The following is a 20,707-nucleotide window of genomic DNA, read 5'->3' on the forward strand; positions in this document are numbered from 1 at the left end:
GGGGTTTTCCCCACCACCACTAGATCCTCCCCAGTTTATTCACCTGCCAGATCCCTGAGCAGATGACCGGATAGTTCACATGTGGAATCCCAGGAAGTTACTCCGGTACCAACACTGGTACCAAGCAGAAATAACTTTGCATATCACAATCTCCATGTGGGGAGGTACGGGAGGCTACAATTCAACCTCTTTTGCTGTCCTCCCCAGAAGAGCTGGTGGTGTTGTGGTGTCCTCACCTCTTTAGGATGACTAGAGGGCCTACCAAGAACTCCTAACGAGGGTTGCTTCTTCTCTGGACATCCAGGTCAACGTACTGCAAGAGAATTCCTGTAGATTGGTGGACATACAGAGGTCAGCAAGATTTTCCTGTGTAGCCCTACCTACAAGATTATTGTGACAAACACCATCATCTGTGCTACTAACAGCCAAGAGAATTGAACGCAAGCACCACGGCCCTTCTCAGGACTATGAACATTTCTGCACCCATCCATCACCAGATGCTTCAGTTGTCTTGGCAGTAAACAAAAGAGCATATCAGGGATTGCCATCATCTACCCCAAAGGATAAAGAAGCAAAAAGACTTGACCTTTTCAATAGAAAGGTTTATTCCACTGTCAGCCTGCATTGTATCCTTGCTGGATGGATAAGATTTCTCCCTCTGGGACAGTGTTCTGAAGTTCATGGACAGAATACCAGAGGATGCCAGGCAAGAATTCCAGGCCATCTTGGAAGAGAGCAAACTCGTGGCTAGGACTTCTTTCCAAGCTGCATTTGATGGGGCAGAATCAGCAGCCAGAGCTATGGCATCTGCAATAACGATGCACAGAAGTTCATGGCTTCAAGCTTCACAGAAGATCCATCAGATGATACAAGATCTCCCCTTTGAGGGGCTGATCCTATTCTCTCAGCAGATTGATAAGAAGCTTCAAGGGCTAAATTGAAGTAATTGCGCATTTACGCTTCATTCCCTAAAAAGAAACAATTTCACCCTCAGTTGTACCAGCGATACCCACTTTTCACACCTAGACAGCATGACTACTCCAGAAAATGGGAAAAACCAGAGGAGGAGAACTCCACCTCAGTTTTCTTCTTGACGCGTTCATCTAGACAGCCAAGAAATTCCAAACAATCTGCTCAACTGCCTTGTCGAGGACTGAATACCAGTGTGTCATGGGCCAATTTCTCTTACCCCTGTTTTTTCCAGTATGTTATGCTGCTTCCTATGTGCTTGGCCCTCTATCACCACAGACCAGTGGGTCTATATTGTAAAACTGGGATGCACCCTTCAGTTTATTTCAGCCCTTCCCCCTTCAGGGACCACTCTCTTGAGGCTGTCTTCCTCCCAGACATCCAATCTCTCCTTCATTTCAGAGCTATAGAGGAGGTTCCTCCTTTCCATACAGGGGGAAAGGATTTTATTCATGTTGGTTTCTGATGCCAAAGGCAAAAGGAGATCCATTCTAGACGTGCAATAAATATATAAAGAAAATAAGGTTTCCCAGGGTCACCCTAGCCTCTTTTATCCCCTCCATGTATCCTGGTGACTGGTATGCTCTCTTTGACTTGAAGGATGCATATTTACATCAAACCCACAGGCAATTCCTAAGATTCCTGGTCAACAACACCCATTAATGGTTTACTGTCTTGCTCGTTGGCCTATCTGCAGTCCTGAGTATTTACAAAATGCATGGTGGTGGTGGCCCCATTCATAAGAAAATCAGGGTACAAGTATTTCCATACCTGTTCCATACCTTTTCCGTGGCTGGTTTGTGGTCGATCCAAGAACCAGATAGAACTCAGTCTAGCCAAGATCCAGTCCCTCTCCAGTGTTCAGGGTTTGTTGATTAATGAGGACAGGTTAGTCTTCTCCCGAGTTCAGAATAGATAGAGTGTACAGGGATACTCTTGGATTCTGCAGTAACCAAGAGCTTTCCTACTACATGCCAGATTCCAGACAGTGTTAATCGTTTCCACAGACCTAAAAGCCCATCCAATCTCAACTGTAAGGGACTGCCTGAGACTTCTGGGACACATGGCCTCCTGCACCTATGTGGTTCAGCATGCCGGACTTGATTTCAGAAAATTACAGGGCTGGTTAAAGTTGTGTACTCCCCAGCTCACCAGCCATTGGACATGCTCATTCAGTGCTTGCAGGAATGTTAACCTCCTTGGAATGGTGGATGGATGCACCCAATGTGTGTATGGGAGTTCCCTTCACACCTCCTCTAGGGTAAGGAAGTCACCTAGACAAACTAGGTCACAGCAAGATTTAGCTCTCACGTGGGAGTTGAGGCTATTCATCTGGCTTGTCAGAGGACAAACTCTGCATGTCCTCATGGACATGCTGTGGTGATGTTGTGTGTGAAAACACAAGGAGGGACCAGGTCAGACAGCCTTTGTCAAGAGCCAGTACTCCTTTGGGAGTTTTGTATCTCCAACATGATTCACCTCAAAGCATCCCACCTTCCTGCAGTTCACAACAGTTTGGCAAATTGCCTGAGCAGATCTTTCAGCAGAGATCACAAGTGGTGTCTCAGAGCAGATATTGTGAGCCTCATTTTTCCAACTGTGGGGGTCCCTCAGATGGACCTATTTGCTACTCACCACAACAGGAAGTGCCAGCTCTTTTATTCAAGGGCAGCTCATAGTCAGGGATGTTTTCCTTGTCTTGCAGAGGCACAAGCTGATGTATGCCTGTCCTCCTGTTCCTCTCATTCCAATGGTGTTGACCAAGCTCAAGCAGGATCAGGCCCACATGATCCCCATAGCACTGGCTTGGCTTTGCCAACATTGGTTCTCCAGTCTGCTGAACCTCTCCACAAGGGGTTCTTTGACATTACCTCCAGAGTCCAACCTGATTCCCCAGGAACCCAGCCGATTCCTGCATCCCAACTCTTTTGTGGTCTTCATCTTACCACCTGGATGCTTCCTGGTTGATGCCTCAAGAGGTGGTGTGTTTGGGGGAATATACAAATCATCCTCCTGAATAGCAGAAAGCCTTCTACTAGATCCTTACCTATTGAAGTGAGAACCATTTTCCTTCTGGTCACAGCAAAAAGGTATTTCGCCAGTCCAGGCCTGTGTCCAACATATTCTACCTAAACATCCAACATCTATCCACCTGAAACAGAAAGTCATATCCATTAGATCCATCAAGGTTCACAGTGCAGATGTTTCCTCTTTCCACCCTCCAATTGCAAGATGCTCAGTATCTTTTAACCCAGTGTCAGTTAGGTTCTTTAAAGGTCTGGACAGGTTATATGCCCACGTTGCAGAACCTATCCCTCCCTGGGACTTTAATCTGGTGCTAACAAAGATGATTGTTTGAACTGATGGCTACCTGTTTTTACTCCACCTATCAATGAAAGTAACATGTTTTTGATAGCTATTACCTCTGTGAAAAGAGTGGCAGAATTACAAGCAACTGGTAGCTGACGCTCCCCATGCAATCTTTTATAAGGACTCTATATACATACGGCCACATCCAAATTTTTTTTGACAATAGTATCAGAATTCCACCTCAATCAAACAATTTACTTAGCAGCCCCAGTTCCTTACATTCCTAAGCCCTGGTCTCATAAGGATTGAGAGAATCTATACCCTGGATGTTAGAAGAGTGTTTTTTACTTGGACAGGACTAGGTTGTTTAGGTCATCCTCCCAACTTTCAGTTGCAGACAGGATGAAAGGCCTTCCAGTGTTTACCTAGAGAATCTTGTCCTGATTTTGTCTTGCATACGTCTGTGCTACGACTTATCTTTTGAAAGTGTTGTGCAGTTTTCCTTTGAGGATGAGCACTGATAGGCCAGATATAGAGCGATGGCTTTGTGAAAAGCGTTCACTCAGAGGTGTTATGCTACTTTTGTCTTTTATAGTTTTCCTGTGAGTTCATTCCAGAGCATAGTGATTGTCTAGTTTCACCCACATGGTTATTACTGGGGCATTAACTGCACTAGATGAGGGATACCACATGTTGTTTATTCCCACCCCCATCCAACTAGCTCACTTTCCTCCCCACATTTCCCTCACTGGCTCTGTCTCCTTGCCCAACTAGTCCCACCCTCCCCCAGCTCCCAGTTAGTTAAGTAGAGATGGAGACAACAACTTCAGTACGTTTGTTGGAAAAGTGAGAAGGTGTGCAGTGAGTGAGGCAGGTAACTGTAGTAAAGGACAGGACAGTCTCAAAGGGCAAACTGTCCCACAGCACCTCTAACTCGTGGCTACTCCTCACTCTCCTGCTGCCTGGGAAAGAGCAGTCAGTCAGAAGGGGGTTATCTCCAGTGCGTGTGTGGTTTTCCCATGTCAGGAGATGCAATACACTTAGCAGGTTTAGAAGTGTGCTGAAGTGGTTATAGACCCTTCTGCCTCTGTCCTGAGCATGTCCCTGTCCGTCCTTGCTCCTCAGCTCTCTGCATTCAAATCACGCTGGTTCCTTTTCCTCCTTCGTGCTGCCTGGGCACTAGTGAAGAAGGTAGAAGGCACTGAAAGTACAGGAGAGAGTCTCCCTACTCTGTTCTTGAGCCTGGCACCACAGTGTTTCCTGGCAGACAGGAGGAGTAATTACTACAAGGTCATGCTCAGCCTGGCAGCCCCAGCTTGGAGCATGTTCACTGAGATTTGTGGAGATGGCGCATACTCAGTGTGGCTGGCATAGAGCTCTGTAGAGGTGCAGCACACTCAATGCAGACAGTGCAAAAATTTGGTCTAGATTAATTTACTATAAAAGGTGTATATTTGGTTGAAAAAATGTACTTACTGTAGCTATCAATGGTTTTCTATCAAACCAGGAGGACATATCTAGTGGAGTCCCCCAGGAGTGTGTCTTTCGTCTAGAATTAATCAATATTTTAATTAATGGCTTGAATATTGGAGTTAAGAATATGCTTATAAAATTTGCGGATGACACTATTCTGCCAGAGTCGGGGTGGGTGGGTCTCTAGGCATTTTGGAGGACAGGATTAGAATTCAAAATGACCTTGTGAAATTAGAGAATTGGTCTAAATTCAACAAAATTAAATTCATTGAAGATAAGTGCAGAGTACTACACTTCGGAAGAAAAAAATCAAATGCACAACTATAAAATGGTGAACAACTGGCTAGGTGGTAGTACAGCAGAAAAGAATCTGGGGGTTATAGTGGATCATAAATTGAACATGCACCAGCAATGGGGTGCAGTGGCAAAAAAAAAAGCTAATATTCTAGGGTGTATTACCAGCCGTGTCATATGTAACATGGGTATAATTGTTCTGTTCTCCTTAGCCCTGGTGATCGTCAGCTGGAGTATTGTGTCCAGTTTTGGGCACCACACCTTGAAAGATATAGACAAATTGGAAAAAGTCTAGAAGGCGATAAAAAAATAATAAAAGGTTTAGAAAACCTAACCTATGAGGAAAGGTTAAAAAACCTGGCTATGTTTAGTCTTGAGAAAAGAAGACTGAAGGGGAACTTATTGAGGTCTGTTAGAAAGAAGTTGCAAATTAATTGTTCTCCATATCCACTGAAGATAGGACAAGAAGTAGTCAGCTTAATTTGTAGCAAGGAAGATTTAGGTCTGATATTAGGAAAAATGTTCTAACTATAAGGACAGTTAAGCACTGGACTAAGCTTTCAAGTGCGGTTGTGGAATCCCCCTCCTTGGAGGTTTTTCAGAACAGGTTGGACAAACACCCACCAGTGGTGGTCTAGGTATACTTCGTTCTGCCTCAGTATATGACCTTTCAAGGTCCCTTCCAGCCCTACATTTCTGTGATTATGTGATCTTCAGAGAATTTTGCTTTAACAAATCTCTCTTGAGCATTTGCAAATGATGATTTTTCAGAGACTTATAATGTGCCAAATTTGGGCAACTTTTCACAAGAACAACAAAAGATGTATATTCATGACCCCTAAGCAATACCCCTACCTGCTCCAAAACATGTAGTTACTACACCTTCTCAATGAAACAGCTGTGTGCATTTTAACACTTGCAAAACAACTTTTTTCCCTTAATCTTATTCTTTAAGCAGGGGTTCTCGCAACAACTTTTTGGTGGCCTCAGAGTGCAGTCACTGACAATGCTCTGACAATTTTTCTTAAGAAACTTAATTAACTTTAGGAAAAACAAATAAATATGCACACATACATGTCCAAATCATAGATATTTATTTATGTAGGGTTTTCTTTTTTAGACTCAATAATAATAATAATAATTAATAATAATGTGCAGTTGTCTATTCTTTACTGGATCTAAACAGAATAGAAATGCAAATAAGGTGCTTTGCATGTTCTTGTCTTTTTATGGTTGTTTCTTTTGCTTTTTTGGTTGCAGGCTTTTTTGGACTTGCTAGCTAGTATGTATGTTTGTTAATATAACTTTTCACAGCAGCAGACTTGTTAGCTAGCTGGGAGGGGAAGGGGGGTGAGCCCAAAGCCCAGCAGCCGAGGGATGAAGCTCGCTGCTATGTGGCCAAAGAACCAGAGCCCAGTACTCCGCAGTCAGAGCCCGCGGCCAAAGCCTGCCGTTTCAGGAAGCTGGAAGCCTGAGTGAGCCGCAATGCCACCAGGAAGGTGGGAGACTCTCACCGGCTGTTTGCTCCTCCAGCATTTGTGGCTCAAGAGGGCTACAGGGCTCAACCCCTCCTTGCAGCCCCAGGGGAGAGGCCTCTGCTTTGTCATTCCCTTCTCCCCCCCGCTCCCCTCCAAAATCACCATCCAGGAGGCTGTGGCCGCAAGAAAGCATGCGGCCACAGTGGCCACATTTGAGAAATGCTGCTAGAGCAGCTGGACCATTTTAGCTGAAACTTAAAAAATCAAATTGTAGCAGACAAATCTCAGCTCAAACAATCTGGCAAAGTTATAAGCAATTGGAAATAGTCTTATAATAGAAAGTTAGGCAACTTTAACTACAAGCAGAGCTGTTAGGTCTCAATACCAGAAACGTTGTAATTCTATTTCATGCTGTTCCAAATATTTCCTTTATTATGTTGTATTTGTGGACTTGAATATTTTCAACATGTTCTAATTGTTTTTCCACACATTTGTTGCTGTTGATGAAGTCAAAGCTTGAAGGTATTTTCATGAACATCAGTATGCCCCCTGATACTGCATTCCTTTCACATCCAAATCTCCCACAAAAGAGAGAGGGAGTTCTAGCTGGTACAGACAGTGCAGTATTTAAACTGTCATATTATGATGTTCTTCTACTATCCACAAGAATTGGCTAGTATATTCACTAATTCTTAACTTTTTTATGAACAGGTCAGTTCCCCAATGTTTGTGCCAATGAAAACTCATGAATTGCTTCATCGAATGAGTGGGAAAGGATTAGCAGCTCATTATCACTTCTCAAGGCAGCCCTGCATTTATGGAGATCAAATGGTATCTGTACAAGTGACATTAACGAACACCACGGACCAGAAGTTAGAGAATATTCACATAGGGGAGAGAAAGCTACCTGCAGGCATGAAGATGCATGTGTTTAATCCAATAGGTAATCAAGTCATCTTTTTTAAGCTAACTATGCAAAATCCTATTGTTTCAGTTAGTTAAAAACATGAAATGGAAAATACTAAATGTACTGATTTTTTTTAAAAAAATTAATTCTTTATTTTAGAAATTGACAGAATAAAAAAATAACATTTTTAAGCATTATGTGGCAAGGGTGTGTGTGGTTTAACAAGGTGTCTGTTAAAAGGAAGCATTTCCGGTACAGTTAGAATGAATCAAGCCATATAATCATACTGCCTCTGGCTGTAATTTCTTCAGATCCTTTCATGTGAACATAAGAACGGCCATACTGGATCTAAAAAAAGTCCATCTAGCCCAGTATCCTGTCTTCCCTTTTTCCAACTGACCTCTTAGCTGTTTGGTCACTATATTGACTAAGCAGCTATATTAGGACGATGCCAACTGGAGTTTTCTGCCAGCCAGTTATGTTCACATCCAAGGAATAAAAATGGCACTTAGCCACTTTTTACTTATTTCAGAGCAAACTTTCCATGCTACTGTCAACAAAACATATGGTCAAGTATTTTGCATGGATAACATTTGATTCAGTTTGTATTTTAATAATGATACGTCTCTATTGTTTTTATAACTAAACATCTAATTCAAGACACTGACAAAATCTGAACTTGATATTAATTGAACTGAATGGTGTCTACCCATCTGGATATATAAACCTGTGTCTTATCCTTTTCAGTACATTTGGTATTTTTTGTATTTCTCATGGGTGTTGTCTACTTTAAGAAAATTAAGTTCTATAATTCCACCAGGAGAGCACAGTACAAGTGTCTGTGTAGCCAGACATTCTTATCAGTTTTCCAAACTTACTCTGTAGCCTCTGCAGTTGCAGCTCTGCCAGTAATAGTAACAGTGGCAAATGGGGCATGAAGTATTTCTTTCTTGATGCCACACAGATCCTTATACAGACTTGACTTTCTTGAAGCACTTTCTGTTTTCCCTGCATTAATCTGCATTATTTGAACCAACCCCCCCCCCCCCCAGGTTTTCTTCATTCTTCCACAATTTGCTTTACTGCCGTTAGACTTCTTTATATTTCTACCCATCATTAAACAGCTGACTCCTTCTGATTTCCTAAATATGTAGAACACAGTAGCACAAAAGTTTTCTCTGTCCAGACATTTTAAATTTGACATTCCTTTCTGTAATGGCATCTGTTCAATTACCTTCCTGTGTGTTGTTTCTCTTACACTGTTCTCTAGTTGAAGTTCTCCTCAGCAACCACTTTTTGTATACGTTCCTTTGGTATCAAAGAAGGACCAGGCACCTCACAAACCTAAGTCCTTCAGTCTGCAATAGTGTAGGGTGGTTAGTATGGTGATCTGGCTCTGAAGAGGTTCAAGAAACAGTGAACTTACTCTTGATGTCTTCATTTAGGAAGTGCTGCATTCTGCACTGCTTGTAAAATGAAGGAGTATTCTCCATTTTAGGTCCATAATCCTCCCAGCCTCCTATGTAACCAGCAAACAAAATTTGTAGAAACGTAGGCCACATTGACTATAGAATTTTTTAAAGTTGATTTTCCCCATCACTGTATAGTAATGTGCATTTTACTAGTGGTCTTGTGCTGTCTTATTCATTCAATCTGAAAACTGAAGAGCAAGTGGTGTCATACCGAATGAAATGCAAATACTGCATTTGCACACAAGCAAATAGAATACATGTGACCTTAATGTTTTTCTGTAATTATATATCCCTACTGTTTTAATATGAAGCCTTGGTTCACTAATGATATGACTAGATTTTAAGGGTAATATTTAAAATGCATTTATTGTAGGAAGTTTCTCCCAAGACACTTCAGAAAATAAAAATACAAAAGTTGGTCAGAACCTCTCAAAGGTTAAAGAAGCTGTAAACATTTGCTGTTTTACATGTTATCAAATTTTCGTATTTAGATTGGCTGATCTGATTTTTTTTTTTCCCATGCTTAATTTACATGTTCTGTTCTAGAATTTCTTGAGCCTGAGGAATCCATTACTGTCTCAGTGGGTATTGACTTTTGTGATTCTACTCAGACTGCCAGTTTCCAGTTGTGGTAAGTTTGTTTTTCTTTTGTTTTTTAACATTTGATAGTTCTGAATGGAAATTGAGGGGAGAAATATTATAGTCTTTGCCTTTTTTTCACAACTTCTTCCATAATTATATTAAAAACATGATATTTGTATTTGCTCTGATTATATTTTGAACTAGTTTGAAGCCTAACTAGAATTTTTATGGGCAAACTGCTGATTGTATTTTCTGCATTTGTTACAGAATTGGGCAATATAGCTCATCATAAAATGGACATTCAAGATGTATTTAGAGAAATGAGACATAGTTACCTTGTAAACTTTACTATTCCACTATTTTTCCTATCAGGATATTTCCAAATGATTTTTGAAAGTTTGTGATACTTGATGAGAATTAAGTTATGAACATATATTAGTCACACAGTGCACTTTCAAATCTGTGTTAGCTAAACAAATCAGTTTCTTCTGTTAGGTACATAAGCGCCGACTCCGTGGGTGCTCTGGGGCTGGAGCACCCACGGGGAAAAATTAGTGGGTGCTCTGCACCCACCAGCAGCCAAGCTCCCTTCCCCCCCGCCTCACCTCACCTTCGCCTCCTCCCCTGAGCGCACTGCATCCCCCCTTCTCTGCCTACCTCCCAGTGCTTGCCGCCGTGAAACAGCTGTTTTGCGGTATAACAAGCTCCAGGAGGGAGGGGGGAGGAGCGGGAACGCAGCATGCTCAGGGAAGAGGCAGGGCCGGGGCAGGGATTTGGGGAAGGAGTCCAATAGGGGGAAGTAGGGGGCGGAGTTGGAGCGGGGACTTTGGGGAAGGTGTTGGAATGGGGGTGAGGCAGGGGCATGAGCGGATGGGGGGAGTCAAGCACCCACTGGCGCCAGCAGAAGTTGACACCTGTGGTTAGGTACCTGACCTGTTTGTGGTTCTGTTCTTTTCACGAGTTTGGTTTGGTAACTCTGAGGTTGCAGATGGATCCTACCATTTGATGTTAACTGAATTTTCAGAAACATTTTAATATGTAATTTACTAACATAAAATCAAAAAACAAAATGAGACCAAAGAAAGGTATCATAGCCAAACATAGAGTGCTCATATACATGCAGGCATTCACTGACAGCAACAATCTTTGAGGAACTCCTGCTCTATTTGCAAAAATGACTTGCATATATGTTTTTATATATACTTTGCTCATTATTATCATACCTAGATACAGTGCAGGCTCTTGAGTTCCTTAGGTATTTTGACTTAAGCAGAAAAAGTGCCTACTCACCCATTGGGAGCTCCATTGTCAGGCAATGTGAATTCATGAAAAATACTAGCAGAATCCAAACTCTTTTGCCCAAGTCACTGAATGAACCTGCTTGCTAGTCTTTACCTTTCCCTTAACATATACTGAAACAAATATTGCAAGCAACTTTTCTCACAACTTGCCACCCCACATGGGTCATGGAATTGTAACCCCATCACAATGCCCCAAACTGGTTAGGTGAAAACTGTCTTTCCTTGTAGAAAGTTCTGTACTCTTGTTTGTTCAATAATTTTAAAAATTATAGTGCACAGTGATCAACGGTAGTTTGGAAACTTACAGATTCTTAAAGACTGGGGATATAGGATTTGTAGTGGAAAAGCTACTGTGCTTTCACATATGTTAAACATGCTATTCAAGAAGAGCCAATACAGAAATTACATTTTCTCTTTTTGGGGGGCGGTTTACTATTGAAAATGTTTTTCTCAACAGTCCTTTCTTTGTGATTCATTTGTATGCTAAGTCCCTAGTGTGAGGTTATTTTAAAGATATTGTTATCTCCAGCATGATGTGTATGACATGCAGCATATGCACAAGTTATGCTGTTGTGTCTCTCTGGATGATGACATTAGCAATGGTATTCAAGAACTGATCCGAAGTCTTTAAAAACTAAGCTTATTTTACTATACAGCACATTAGTCCAGCACAGGCTTTGTTTTGACATAATGAGGGAAGCAGAGTTCTAGGCAATGCAACTTCAAAATTGTTACAGAAATGTAAGGTATCTGTTTCTCTAAACACAAATGTACTTAGCTTTTTTATTTTAAAATTATATATAATGTCAGAATATTTTAAACAAGCATATACATTCTTTTTTAAAAGAGCAAATATTTTTATTTTAAGTACGCCCTTTAAGTACCGTATATACTCATTCATTAGCCCATTTGTTTATAAGCCGACCCTCCAAGATGGATAGGTAAAAATAGTAAAAACTGTATGACCCTTTCGTAAGCCGACCCTATATTTCAGGGGTTGGCAAACTTTGGCTCCAAGCCCATCAGGATAAGCCACTGGCGGGTCAGGACATTTTGTTTACCTTGCGCACTACTTCCCGCGGCTCCCATTGGCTGGGAAAGGCGAACCGCGGCCACAAGGAACTGAGGGGCTCCATGCCTGCAGGGGCTCCAGGTAAACAAAACAACAATGTATTAGATATTCAGTTCAGTGATTTCATAGAGTTTAAAATCATCAAATTTTGGTGTAGACCCGTTTATAAGACCCCGCTCTTTGATGCGTCACTTTTTTACCAGAAATATTTGGCTTATGAACGAGTATATAGGGTATATAAATGATTCAGTTCCAAACTTACACCATTTATTGCTGAGAATCTCTGCAGTGATGAGTATAAGCAATGTAGCATAACACATTGATTTTATGCAGATCATCACCTTTATGTTTTGGGAGGTCTGCTATATTAGTGATATATAAAAACTGATTACTTTCTCCAACATTGCCTAGTAATTGTTTATTATTTTCCTATTAGACAAACAAGACAGATCAATATTCCTGAACACCAACCAGACTATGAGTAACGTCACTGTAAATAGATTTGCCTCAGACACCAGTGCTGTAGTCATTTTAATGATTTGGACAATGTGAGCCCAATGACAAAGCTCAAGCTAAATACTAAGTTTAAAGTTAAATTAAGAATAGGAATTGCTTACTTTTGTTTGCCTCATTGATTAATAAACCCTTTGATATTTGAGAATACTGTAGAAGGGGAAAAAATAAAGATAGATGTACTTTGAGTAAAATTTGCTGTTTTATTGTTCCAAACATCCTTGTAGTATATATGTGTATATTAGGCGATTCTGTGTTTTGTGGTGGTCTTTCAGCCATGTGAATCTGTTTAAAATACAATCAATGGCAGTTCTTTTAATTCTCGATACTTTCTAAAGTTTTTTGTTCAAAAGGTTGTGTGTGGATGTGTGAATTATTTCAAGAATATTTTGACAAAAGGTGTCCTTACACCTTTATTTTGCTATATTGTCTTCCATGAAGATATATATGTATGTCATTTATTTGAGCTGTTTGGGGCGTAGACAGCAGTAAAGCGTTCCCCGATCATAATTATTTTCCTACGTTTTGCCAAAAGGAGCACACTTTGTCTTGCATCAAATGTAATTGATCCTGAAGCAGTGTAATCACAATTACTCACTTTCTTAATTGGCCTGCCCAAAATCAGAAAATGGAAACCGATCGGCAGTGTTTAAATCAATAGCTTTGTAGTAGTGCTTGTGGGGGTTGGGAGATAGTGGTAATGGGTAGATCAATTGGTCTTAGATGCCAATCATTGACTGTGTGTTTTGCATAGTAAACACTACCTGTCTGCTTCGAGATGTTGTAGTGTTAGTGGTTCAATAAATGCAAACTATATTAAGAAAAAAGCAAAAATGACTAATAAAGTATTTAGATCACTTTTAAAAGATCTTGAACATAACAAGGGCAGTGAAGGAGAAACTGTAATATACAGAGTTGAAAGCTCTGAGAGCTTTGAAACACCTCCCTGATAAGCACTATTTTATTAAGCAAAACTTTCAAAGATCACATACCTAATTAGAGAGAAAAGAGAAACTCTTTAACTTGAAAACTGATCCTAATGCATTTATTTAGAACATACATTAGGTTGCTCATCCTGCCTGCTCATAGTGAGAACATCACATCACCTCCTTTCTTGTGCGATCTCTCAGCAAATGGACTTTCCCCCCTTTCTATCCAATAATGCTATTTGTGTGGTTTTTGTTTTTTTTAAAGTGAAGGTCAGGATGAGTAAATGGCCATTCTTCATCTTCTAAAAAACGTGTGCATATATGTGTATACACAGACACCCTGCCCCTATGTACGTGTGTGTGTGAGTGAGTTGCATATTTAGGGTTTCTAACTTCCCTATCCTTTTTTCCTCCCTATGTTTGCAGGCAAAAGCCTCTTTCAGATAAGCTCCTACCTCACTGCAGGGGTTGGGTCCAATGTAGCAGTTGCCTGAAGAGAAGGGAGGGACTCCTAGGAGTATGAACTGCCCTGAAAGATCTGGGAAAGGGGGAACAAGTGTGTTCCTCCCTCCCCAACCAAAAAACCCCACACAAACTTCTAGAGATGGGCTAGTGCTGGATGTGATGAGAACCTGTTCTCCCTCCCCTCCACCTCCTGGTGCCTGGAAAAATTCTGTGACAGGCCATCAGGACTCTATGTGGGGGAAGGGAAAAAGCCTGTACTATTAGTGTCTTCCCAGTGTGAAGGCTTGCTCTCCTTTAAGGTGCCATCTGATGTACTGAAATACCGCTGAGCCCGCATGTTCTGCCAGCCTTTAACCTGTCTTGCTGAGCCAGGCTCTTAAGCCTCCTCTAGCACACACACAGGCAGGGCCACACCCAGCTGCAGAAAGACGCAAGACACTGAGATCAGCTCTGTGAAGACTCTGCTTAAGAGACTTGCCCCAGCACTCAGGTACTCCCTTGGAGTACAGACCCAAAGGTATGTTTTCTTGCGCTGTGTAGAAAAATCTGCACAGTGCAAGCTCATAAAAATTCACCCTCACCCTCAATGTGAAGAGAGATATGCACAACTTCTTGCCCCCCCCCCCAGTTAGAAATTGCACAAACTGGGTTTAATAATAAACAAAACAAATGTATTAACTATAAAAGGCAGATTTTAAGTGATTATAAGAGATAGCAAACAGAACAAAGCAAATTACTGAGGAAATAAAACAAAACACTCAGACTAAACTTAGTACACTAAAGAAATTGGCTACAAATAGTAATTTTTCACCCTAAATGTTGTTTTAGGCAGATTGCTAAGATTTTTGAAAGCCAGCTGCACTGGCCTGCAGCTTGAAACTTTAGGTATTATTACTCACAGTCTAAACACCCTTCCAGCCTGGACTCAGCTCTTCTCCCCCCAGTTCAGTTCTTGCTTCAAGGTGTTTCCCCAGTGTCTCTTTGGGCAGGGAGGCAGAGGAGAACCACGATGATGTCACTCCCCTACTTATATAGCTTTTGTGTATGGTGGGAACCCTTTGTCTTCCAGTGGAAAAACACTGGCATTCCAAGAGGGGGTCCAGCATCAGGTGACTCAGTCACATGACTCTGCCGGGTCTGTGATGTTATTGACACGAACTGTGACCGTATAGACCATTGTTGCTCTGCAGGGTCTCTATACTGTCTGTATTTCAACCTTGTGCTATACTTCTGGGTGACACCCCAGGCAATTTGGCATCATCACTGCCTAGCCTGCTTGATGGCCCATTAAGGACCATCAGCTATACAACTGACCCATTGAGAGAAGGCAGATACACCTTGTGACTCAGCAAGGCATACAGGGATATGCCTATGGTCAGAAATCTAAGGCTTTCAAGCCATGGCTGGGCAGCTTGTATTTGAGACAAAGGAAGCACAAGCCACATGGCAGAGAATATAAAAGGCCCTGGAAACCCCTCCATTTTGTCTTCAATCCTGCTCTGACCTCTGGAGGAACCTTGCTACAAACTAAAGCTCTAAACAAAGGACTGAATGACCCATCCTAGCTGTGGATGTACTCCAGAGACTTGATTTGAATCTGCAGTTTATTCCATCACTGCTACAAGCCTGAACCAAGAACTTTGCCATTACTGTATGTAATTGATACCATTTAACCAATTTTAGCTCTCATCTATATTTCTTTTTTTTAGGAATAAACCTTTAGATTTTAAAGAATTGGCAACAGCGTGATTTGTGGGTAAGATCTGACTTATATATTGACCTGGGTCTCGAGCTTGGTCCTTTGGGATTGAGAGAACTTTTTTTATTTTACTGGGGTATTGGTTTTCATAACCATTTGTCCCCATAACGAGTGGCACTGGTGGTGATACTGGGAAACTGGAGTGTCTAAGGGAATTGCTTGTATGACTTCTGGTTAGCCTGTAGGGTAAAACGGAAGTCCTTTCTGTTTGTCTGGTTTGTTGTGCAAAGAACCCCAGCCTTGGGCTATAACTGCCCTGTTCTAAGCAATTTGTCCTGAATTGATACTCTCAGTTGTGTCCCGCCAGAGGCTTCATCATTACAGGGTCCTAGCAGCCATTACTCCTAGGCTGTCTGGAGCGTCCACAGGAAGGCTAAGCTCTTTCACAGTCCATTGTCTTTGCTGATGGGCCATCAGCCTTATCTGTCTTTTTCATTGTTGTACCTGAATGGCTAGTTGTGGGTGTCACCCAAGGTAGCACATTTGAAATACAGATACATGGTCAATATTCCTAACTTCAGATACAAAAATGCTATGTGCATACAAATTGGATAATCACATTCAGTAAATCACAACCTTTCCAATTATATCTTACATGAGCCATCTTGCATGAAGTATATCTGAGTAATGCGATATCCATATCATAAGCATATTTCCATAAAGAATATGGAGTGCAATGTCACACCCAGAATCTAAGAGCCTGAGTGGTTGGAGTGGGCAGGATGTCACCACAGCTACCGAGAGAAGGGGGAGAGAGCTGAAATGGAATGGGAAGAAGTGCTTATATGCACTCCTTTCCCCTCCCTCAAAATAACAAGCAGACTTGGGGTCAAGGGAACGCAGCACACACTGAAAGATGGCAGAGAGATGGTAATAGTACAGGTCTGGTTACTAAACCCAGCCCCAAGAACTGCGCTCCTGCTCCTCCCAGTACGGCCACTGGAACTGTTAAGGGCCAGTCTATGCTCTACTTCTGGCAGCACTTAGATCTGCTGCTGGGAAAGAGGGGAGATGATGCTCTGCATCCACCTACCGCAACCTGGCCAAAGCCTTTCTGAACGGCAGATTTGCACGCACAAGCCAGAGGTGGTTTTGTCAGGGTGGGGAAATCTAGCAAATTATTTATGAAAACTGTCAAGAAGGTAATTAGACCCGCTCTCTTCAGTCTCTTCCTACTCATGAAATCTCTTGCTGCATATTCTTTTAAGGGCACAGGTGCTCCTTTTCCCCAGATCTCTTAGAGATACATATATTTGAAGAAGCAAGTATCCTCCCTTCTTTCAGGCACCTCTATACCCTGAAATCTACTTGAGCAGGATGTCTATCTGCAATCAAGAAGAAAAAGAAAAGGATCAGTCAGTTACCCTAAAATCCAACCTTGTCTCAAAAATATTGAGACTACAAAACCAGTAGTTATTTACCAACCCTGATCCTATTCTTCCTGAAAAGTCAGTTTTTTAAAAAGTGCAAGTAACTCAGGTATAAAGACTGACTTGTTTGACTCATGTAATAGCATCTGAATAATAATATACAGGAAGCTATATAGAAAGTGTACCAAAGGCAGTTGTTAGAGAGAAAACAGCTTTCATATCACTGTCAATCACATTTTCACCTGTTCATATGGTGTTTCCCTGGACAGTGCTTTGTCAGCTGGTCAGTAAGTTATCGCTAGGGAGGTGTACTTTTTATTTATTTATTATTTAAAACTTTTGGACATGAAGACAAGCAATCTGGTGCTCTTCCCTCCACTGTCAATCACTCTAAAGCTAACCACTAATTGGCCCACCTCCAGAAAGCAAGTACATCAGGCTGGAGGAGGCAATGCTGGGTCTGAACAACTACTCCCACCTCTGCAAATCCAGGGCCTTTCTTAGCCAGATGCTTCTCTTCCTTTCCCCAAAGTTGGAAAAGTAGAGAAAATCCAAACACCTCAGAAAGGTGAAATCAAGAGGAAACTTAAATATTGTTGTTCTTTTCTCTCCCAACTTTTCTTCCTGTTTCTTGTATCTCTTTGAATATAAACTATGGGAAATTAGAATATAAATAATCAGGAAATTAAAAACCTCTGCAAAAGACATGTTCAAGACCATGGCCTAGCATGGTATTACAGTCTTACGGTTATCAAGGAAATAGGAGAAGGCTAACTTCGTAGCAAGGCCTCCATTAAAGAAGCAGGCATCCTCTTTACTGTGACTTTGAAAACATTATCTAAACCAGGGGTGCAGGCCTCCAAAGGTAGGTAGTTGACTTTTGTATCCCTTGAAGAAGTTGATAGGTGCTCAAATAACCACGGTATAAAAACCTATATAGAGAATTAACAGGTAATACTCTAATGTTTTGTATGTTTCTAAGTGGTAATGCCATTTACATTTGTTTCAAAGGTAGACACTGCTGTCCTTGCCCCCTAAGTCTACCATTATCCTGGATAAGAGGATTTCTTAAGATCATCTGGTAAACAGCCACTTACGGTTTTTGCATAAGTGATCCAGGACAGACTGATCCAAACAATGCCAGATGTCGACCTGGTTCTTTGGGAGCAAACTGTTTGGCAAAAGAACAGAAAAGTGACAGAACAACCTTGTGTTCCAAGCATCTTGGAGAAAATTTAAATCATGCTCCTCCTAAATGATCAAACGTGATGTTGTAATGTCATTTAATCTATTAAGCAGAGTGTTTCTCGCCCTTGGTTCCTATGTTTGTACAACTTTCTTCGATGTATTGGATATAGCACCCATGTAGTCTGAAATAATGCCATGCATATGGTGAAATGATAATCATAAATGATCTGGAGGATGGTGTGGATTGCACTCTCAGCAAATTTGCGGATGATACTAAACTGGGAGGAGTGGTAGATACGCTGGAGGGGAGGGATAGGATACAGAAGGACCTAGACAAATTGGAGGATTGGGCCAAAAGAAATCTGATGAGGTTCAATAAGGATAAGTGCAGGGTCCTGCACTTAGGATGGAAGAATCCAATGCACCGCTACAGACTAGGGACCGAATGGCTAGGCAGCAGTTCTGCGGAAAAGGACCTAGGGGTGACAGTGGACGAGAAGCTGGATATGAGTCAGCAGTGTGCCCTTGTTGCCAAGAAGGCCAATGGCATTTTGGGATGTATAAGTAGGGGCATAGCGAGCAGATCGAGGGACGTGATCGTTCCCCTCTATTCGACACTGGTGAGGCCTCATCTGGAGTACTGTGTCCAGTTTTGGGCCCCACACTACAAGAAGGATGTGGATAAATTGGAGAGAGTCCAGCGAAGGGCAACAAAAATGATTAGGGGTCTAGAGCACATGACTTATGAGGAGAGGCTGAGGGAGCTGGGATTGTTTAGTCTGCAGAAGAGAAGAATGAGGGGGGATTTGATAGCTGCTTTCAACTACCTGAAAGGGGGTTCCAAAGAGGATGGCTCTAGACTGTTCTCAATGGTAGCAGATGACAGAACGAGGAGTAATGGTCTCAAGTTGCAATGGGGGAGGTTTAGATTGGATATTAGGAAAAACTTTTTCACTAAGAGGGTGGTGAAACACTGGAATGCGTTACCTAGGGAGGTGGTAGAATCTCCTTCCTTAGAGGTTTTTAAGGTCAGGCTTGACAAAGCCCTGGCTGGGATGATTTAACTGGGAATTGGTCCTGCTTCGAGCAGGCGGTTGGACTAGATGACCTTCTGGGGTCCCTTCCAACCCTGATATTCTATGATTCTATGAAAGCCTTCAAAAGAGCTCTGTGTGGCTCAAAAGCTTGTCTCTGTCACCAACAGAGGTTGGTCCAATAAAAGATATTACCTCACCCACCATGTGTCTCTACAGTTTAATACCTTTTTTCAGGCAACAGTAGAATTAATGCTGAAACCTAGCTTGCTCTGTACCTCACGAAGAGTACTACTCCATACTTAAGAGATTCTGCTGTGGAGTGGAGTCTTATCAGACATACTAGCCTTTTCTTGCTGGGCTCCATTGAGCAGACTTTTAATTGAGAGGCTCTTATTCTGTACTAAGGTTGTAACTTCTGCCATGGAAAATGCTTAAGGCCTTTCGGTTTGAAAACTGGAGAAATCTTCCCATGCAGATTTTATGTACCCGTGTCTATTTGTAATTCTTCACCTGGTTTGACAAATTTTCTTTTCTGTTGTATTTCATTATAAATGTAATCTCCCAAGAGACTTGAAGCAAGAGCATTTACAAAAGATGTTTCAGTGTAGTCTTAACCATTCTTCTGGCACTCTTAAAACTACTTCTAATAGGAACTTTTAAGCTATGAAGTATTTCTTAATGGTTTTGATATATAGTAGTTAAATTAATTTTAAATAGGGTTGAATTCAATTCTTAGTTACATTATTTTATGTAAATTACATTCTTACTATCCAGATTTGTATTTAGTAGCAAAAACTTTAAATTAAGTATTTAATATGATGACTTTTAAAAAATTATATCCCTAATTAAATTACATATAAAAGAGGACCCACTATGCCTACGTTAGTGCTTTTGGCTCCTGTAGAAGGGTGGGCTCACTAATAGAACACCTCTTGGCATGGCAGGGCATGGTGCAGCAGCTCTTTTGTGGTTAGTGCCCCCTGACAATAGTCGCGCCAGTCCCACCGTGGTCTGCCTCTTCTGGCAACTCAGACCTCTGGTCAGGTCATGTTTTAGACCCAAATCTTCCAGGGTAACAAAGTCCAAATGATTGAAAGTCCAGCATCCTTACAAAAGGTCTTTAATCCTGACTCTGAGTCCTGTAGTCCTCACACCCTTTACTCATCTTTCAGTCATCCTTATTCCCTTCTCAGGGCTTCTTGCCACCTTCCACAGTCACTGGTAGGGTAGCTCAGTCCCTCCTACTATTCTGGTTTCCAGTCCAGGGACCCTATAACCAGCATGCAAGGTCTGCTCCATCAGGCTCCTTGCTGCTGCCTCCCTGGACATCTTCCTGCTGTAGCCTCTTCATCAAGCATTCTCTCTCCTGCCTCTCTTAGTTCACCCTTCTTTCAGGGCCAGGACTCACAGGGCTCTCCCTGGAACCTTCCAGCAAAATCTCCAACTAAAAGTACAAAAGTAAACCCACTTTTGCCCTCTTCAGGCTTGATCTTTCATCTCTCTATATTCCTTAATTGAACACCTCCCAGTGCTCTCTCTCTCTGCAAGGTCCCAATCCTGTCGTTTTATCAGGTTTTACCACTGGAAC

At 41.7% G+C, this 20,707-nt stretch overlaps 1 protein-coding gene across 7 annotated transcripts in view; it reads left to right on the forward strand.

Moving 5' to 3' along the window:
* The window catches only part of AP3B1 (adaptor related protein complex 3 subunit beta 1), a 338,592-nt gene that overhangs the window by 295,484 nt on the left and 22,401 nt on the right, over window positions 1-20,707 (forward strand). For all 7 annotated transcript variants that reach the window (XR_006291016.1, XR_006291017.1, XM_037902963.2 and 4 more), the window contains 2 exons: window positions 7,236-7,467; window positions 9,450-9,534. Coding sequence is in view for 5 of the 7 variants with exons in the window: in XM_037902963.2 (XP_037758891.1) it covers window positions 7,236-7,467; window positions 9,450-9,534 (317 nt within the window). In the remaining 2 variants the exon portion in view is untranslated. The remainder of the gene's footprint in view (window positions 1-7,235; window positions 7,468-9,449; window positions 9,535-20,707) is intronic.

Source organism: Chelonia mydas, chromosome 5 (genome assembly GCF_015237465.2).
Source record: "Chelonia mydas isolate rCheMyd1 chromosome 5, rCheMyd1.pri.v2, whole genome shotgun sequence".
NCBI lineage: Eukaryota > Metazoa > Chordata > Testudines > Cheloniidae > Chelonia > Chelonia mydas.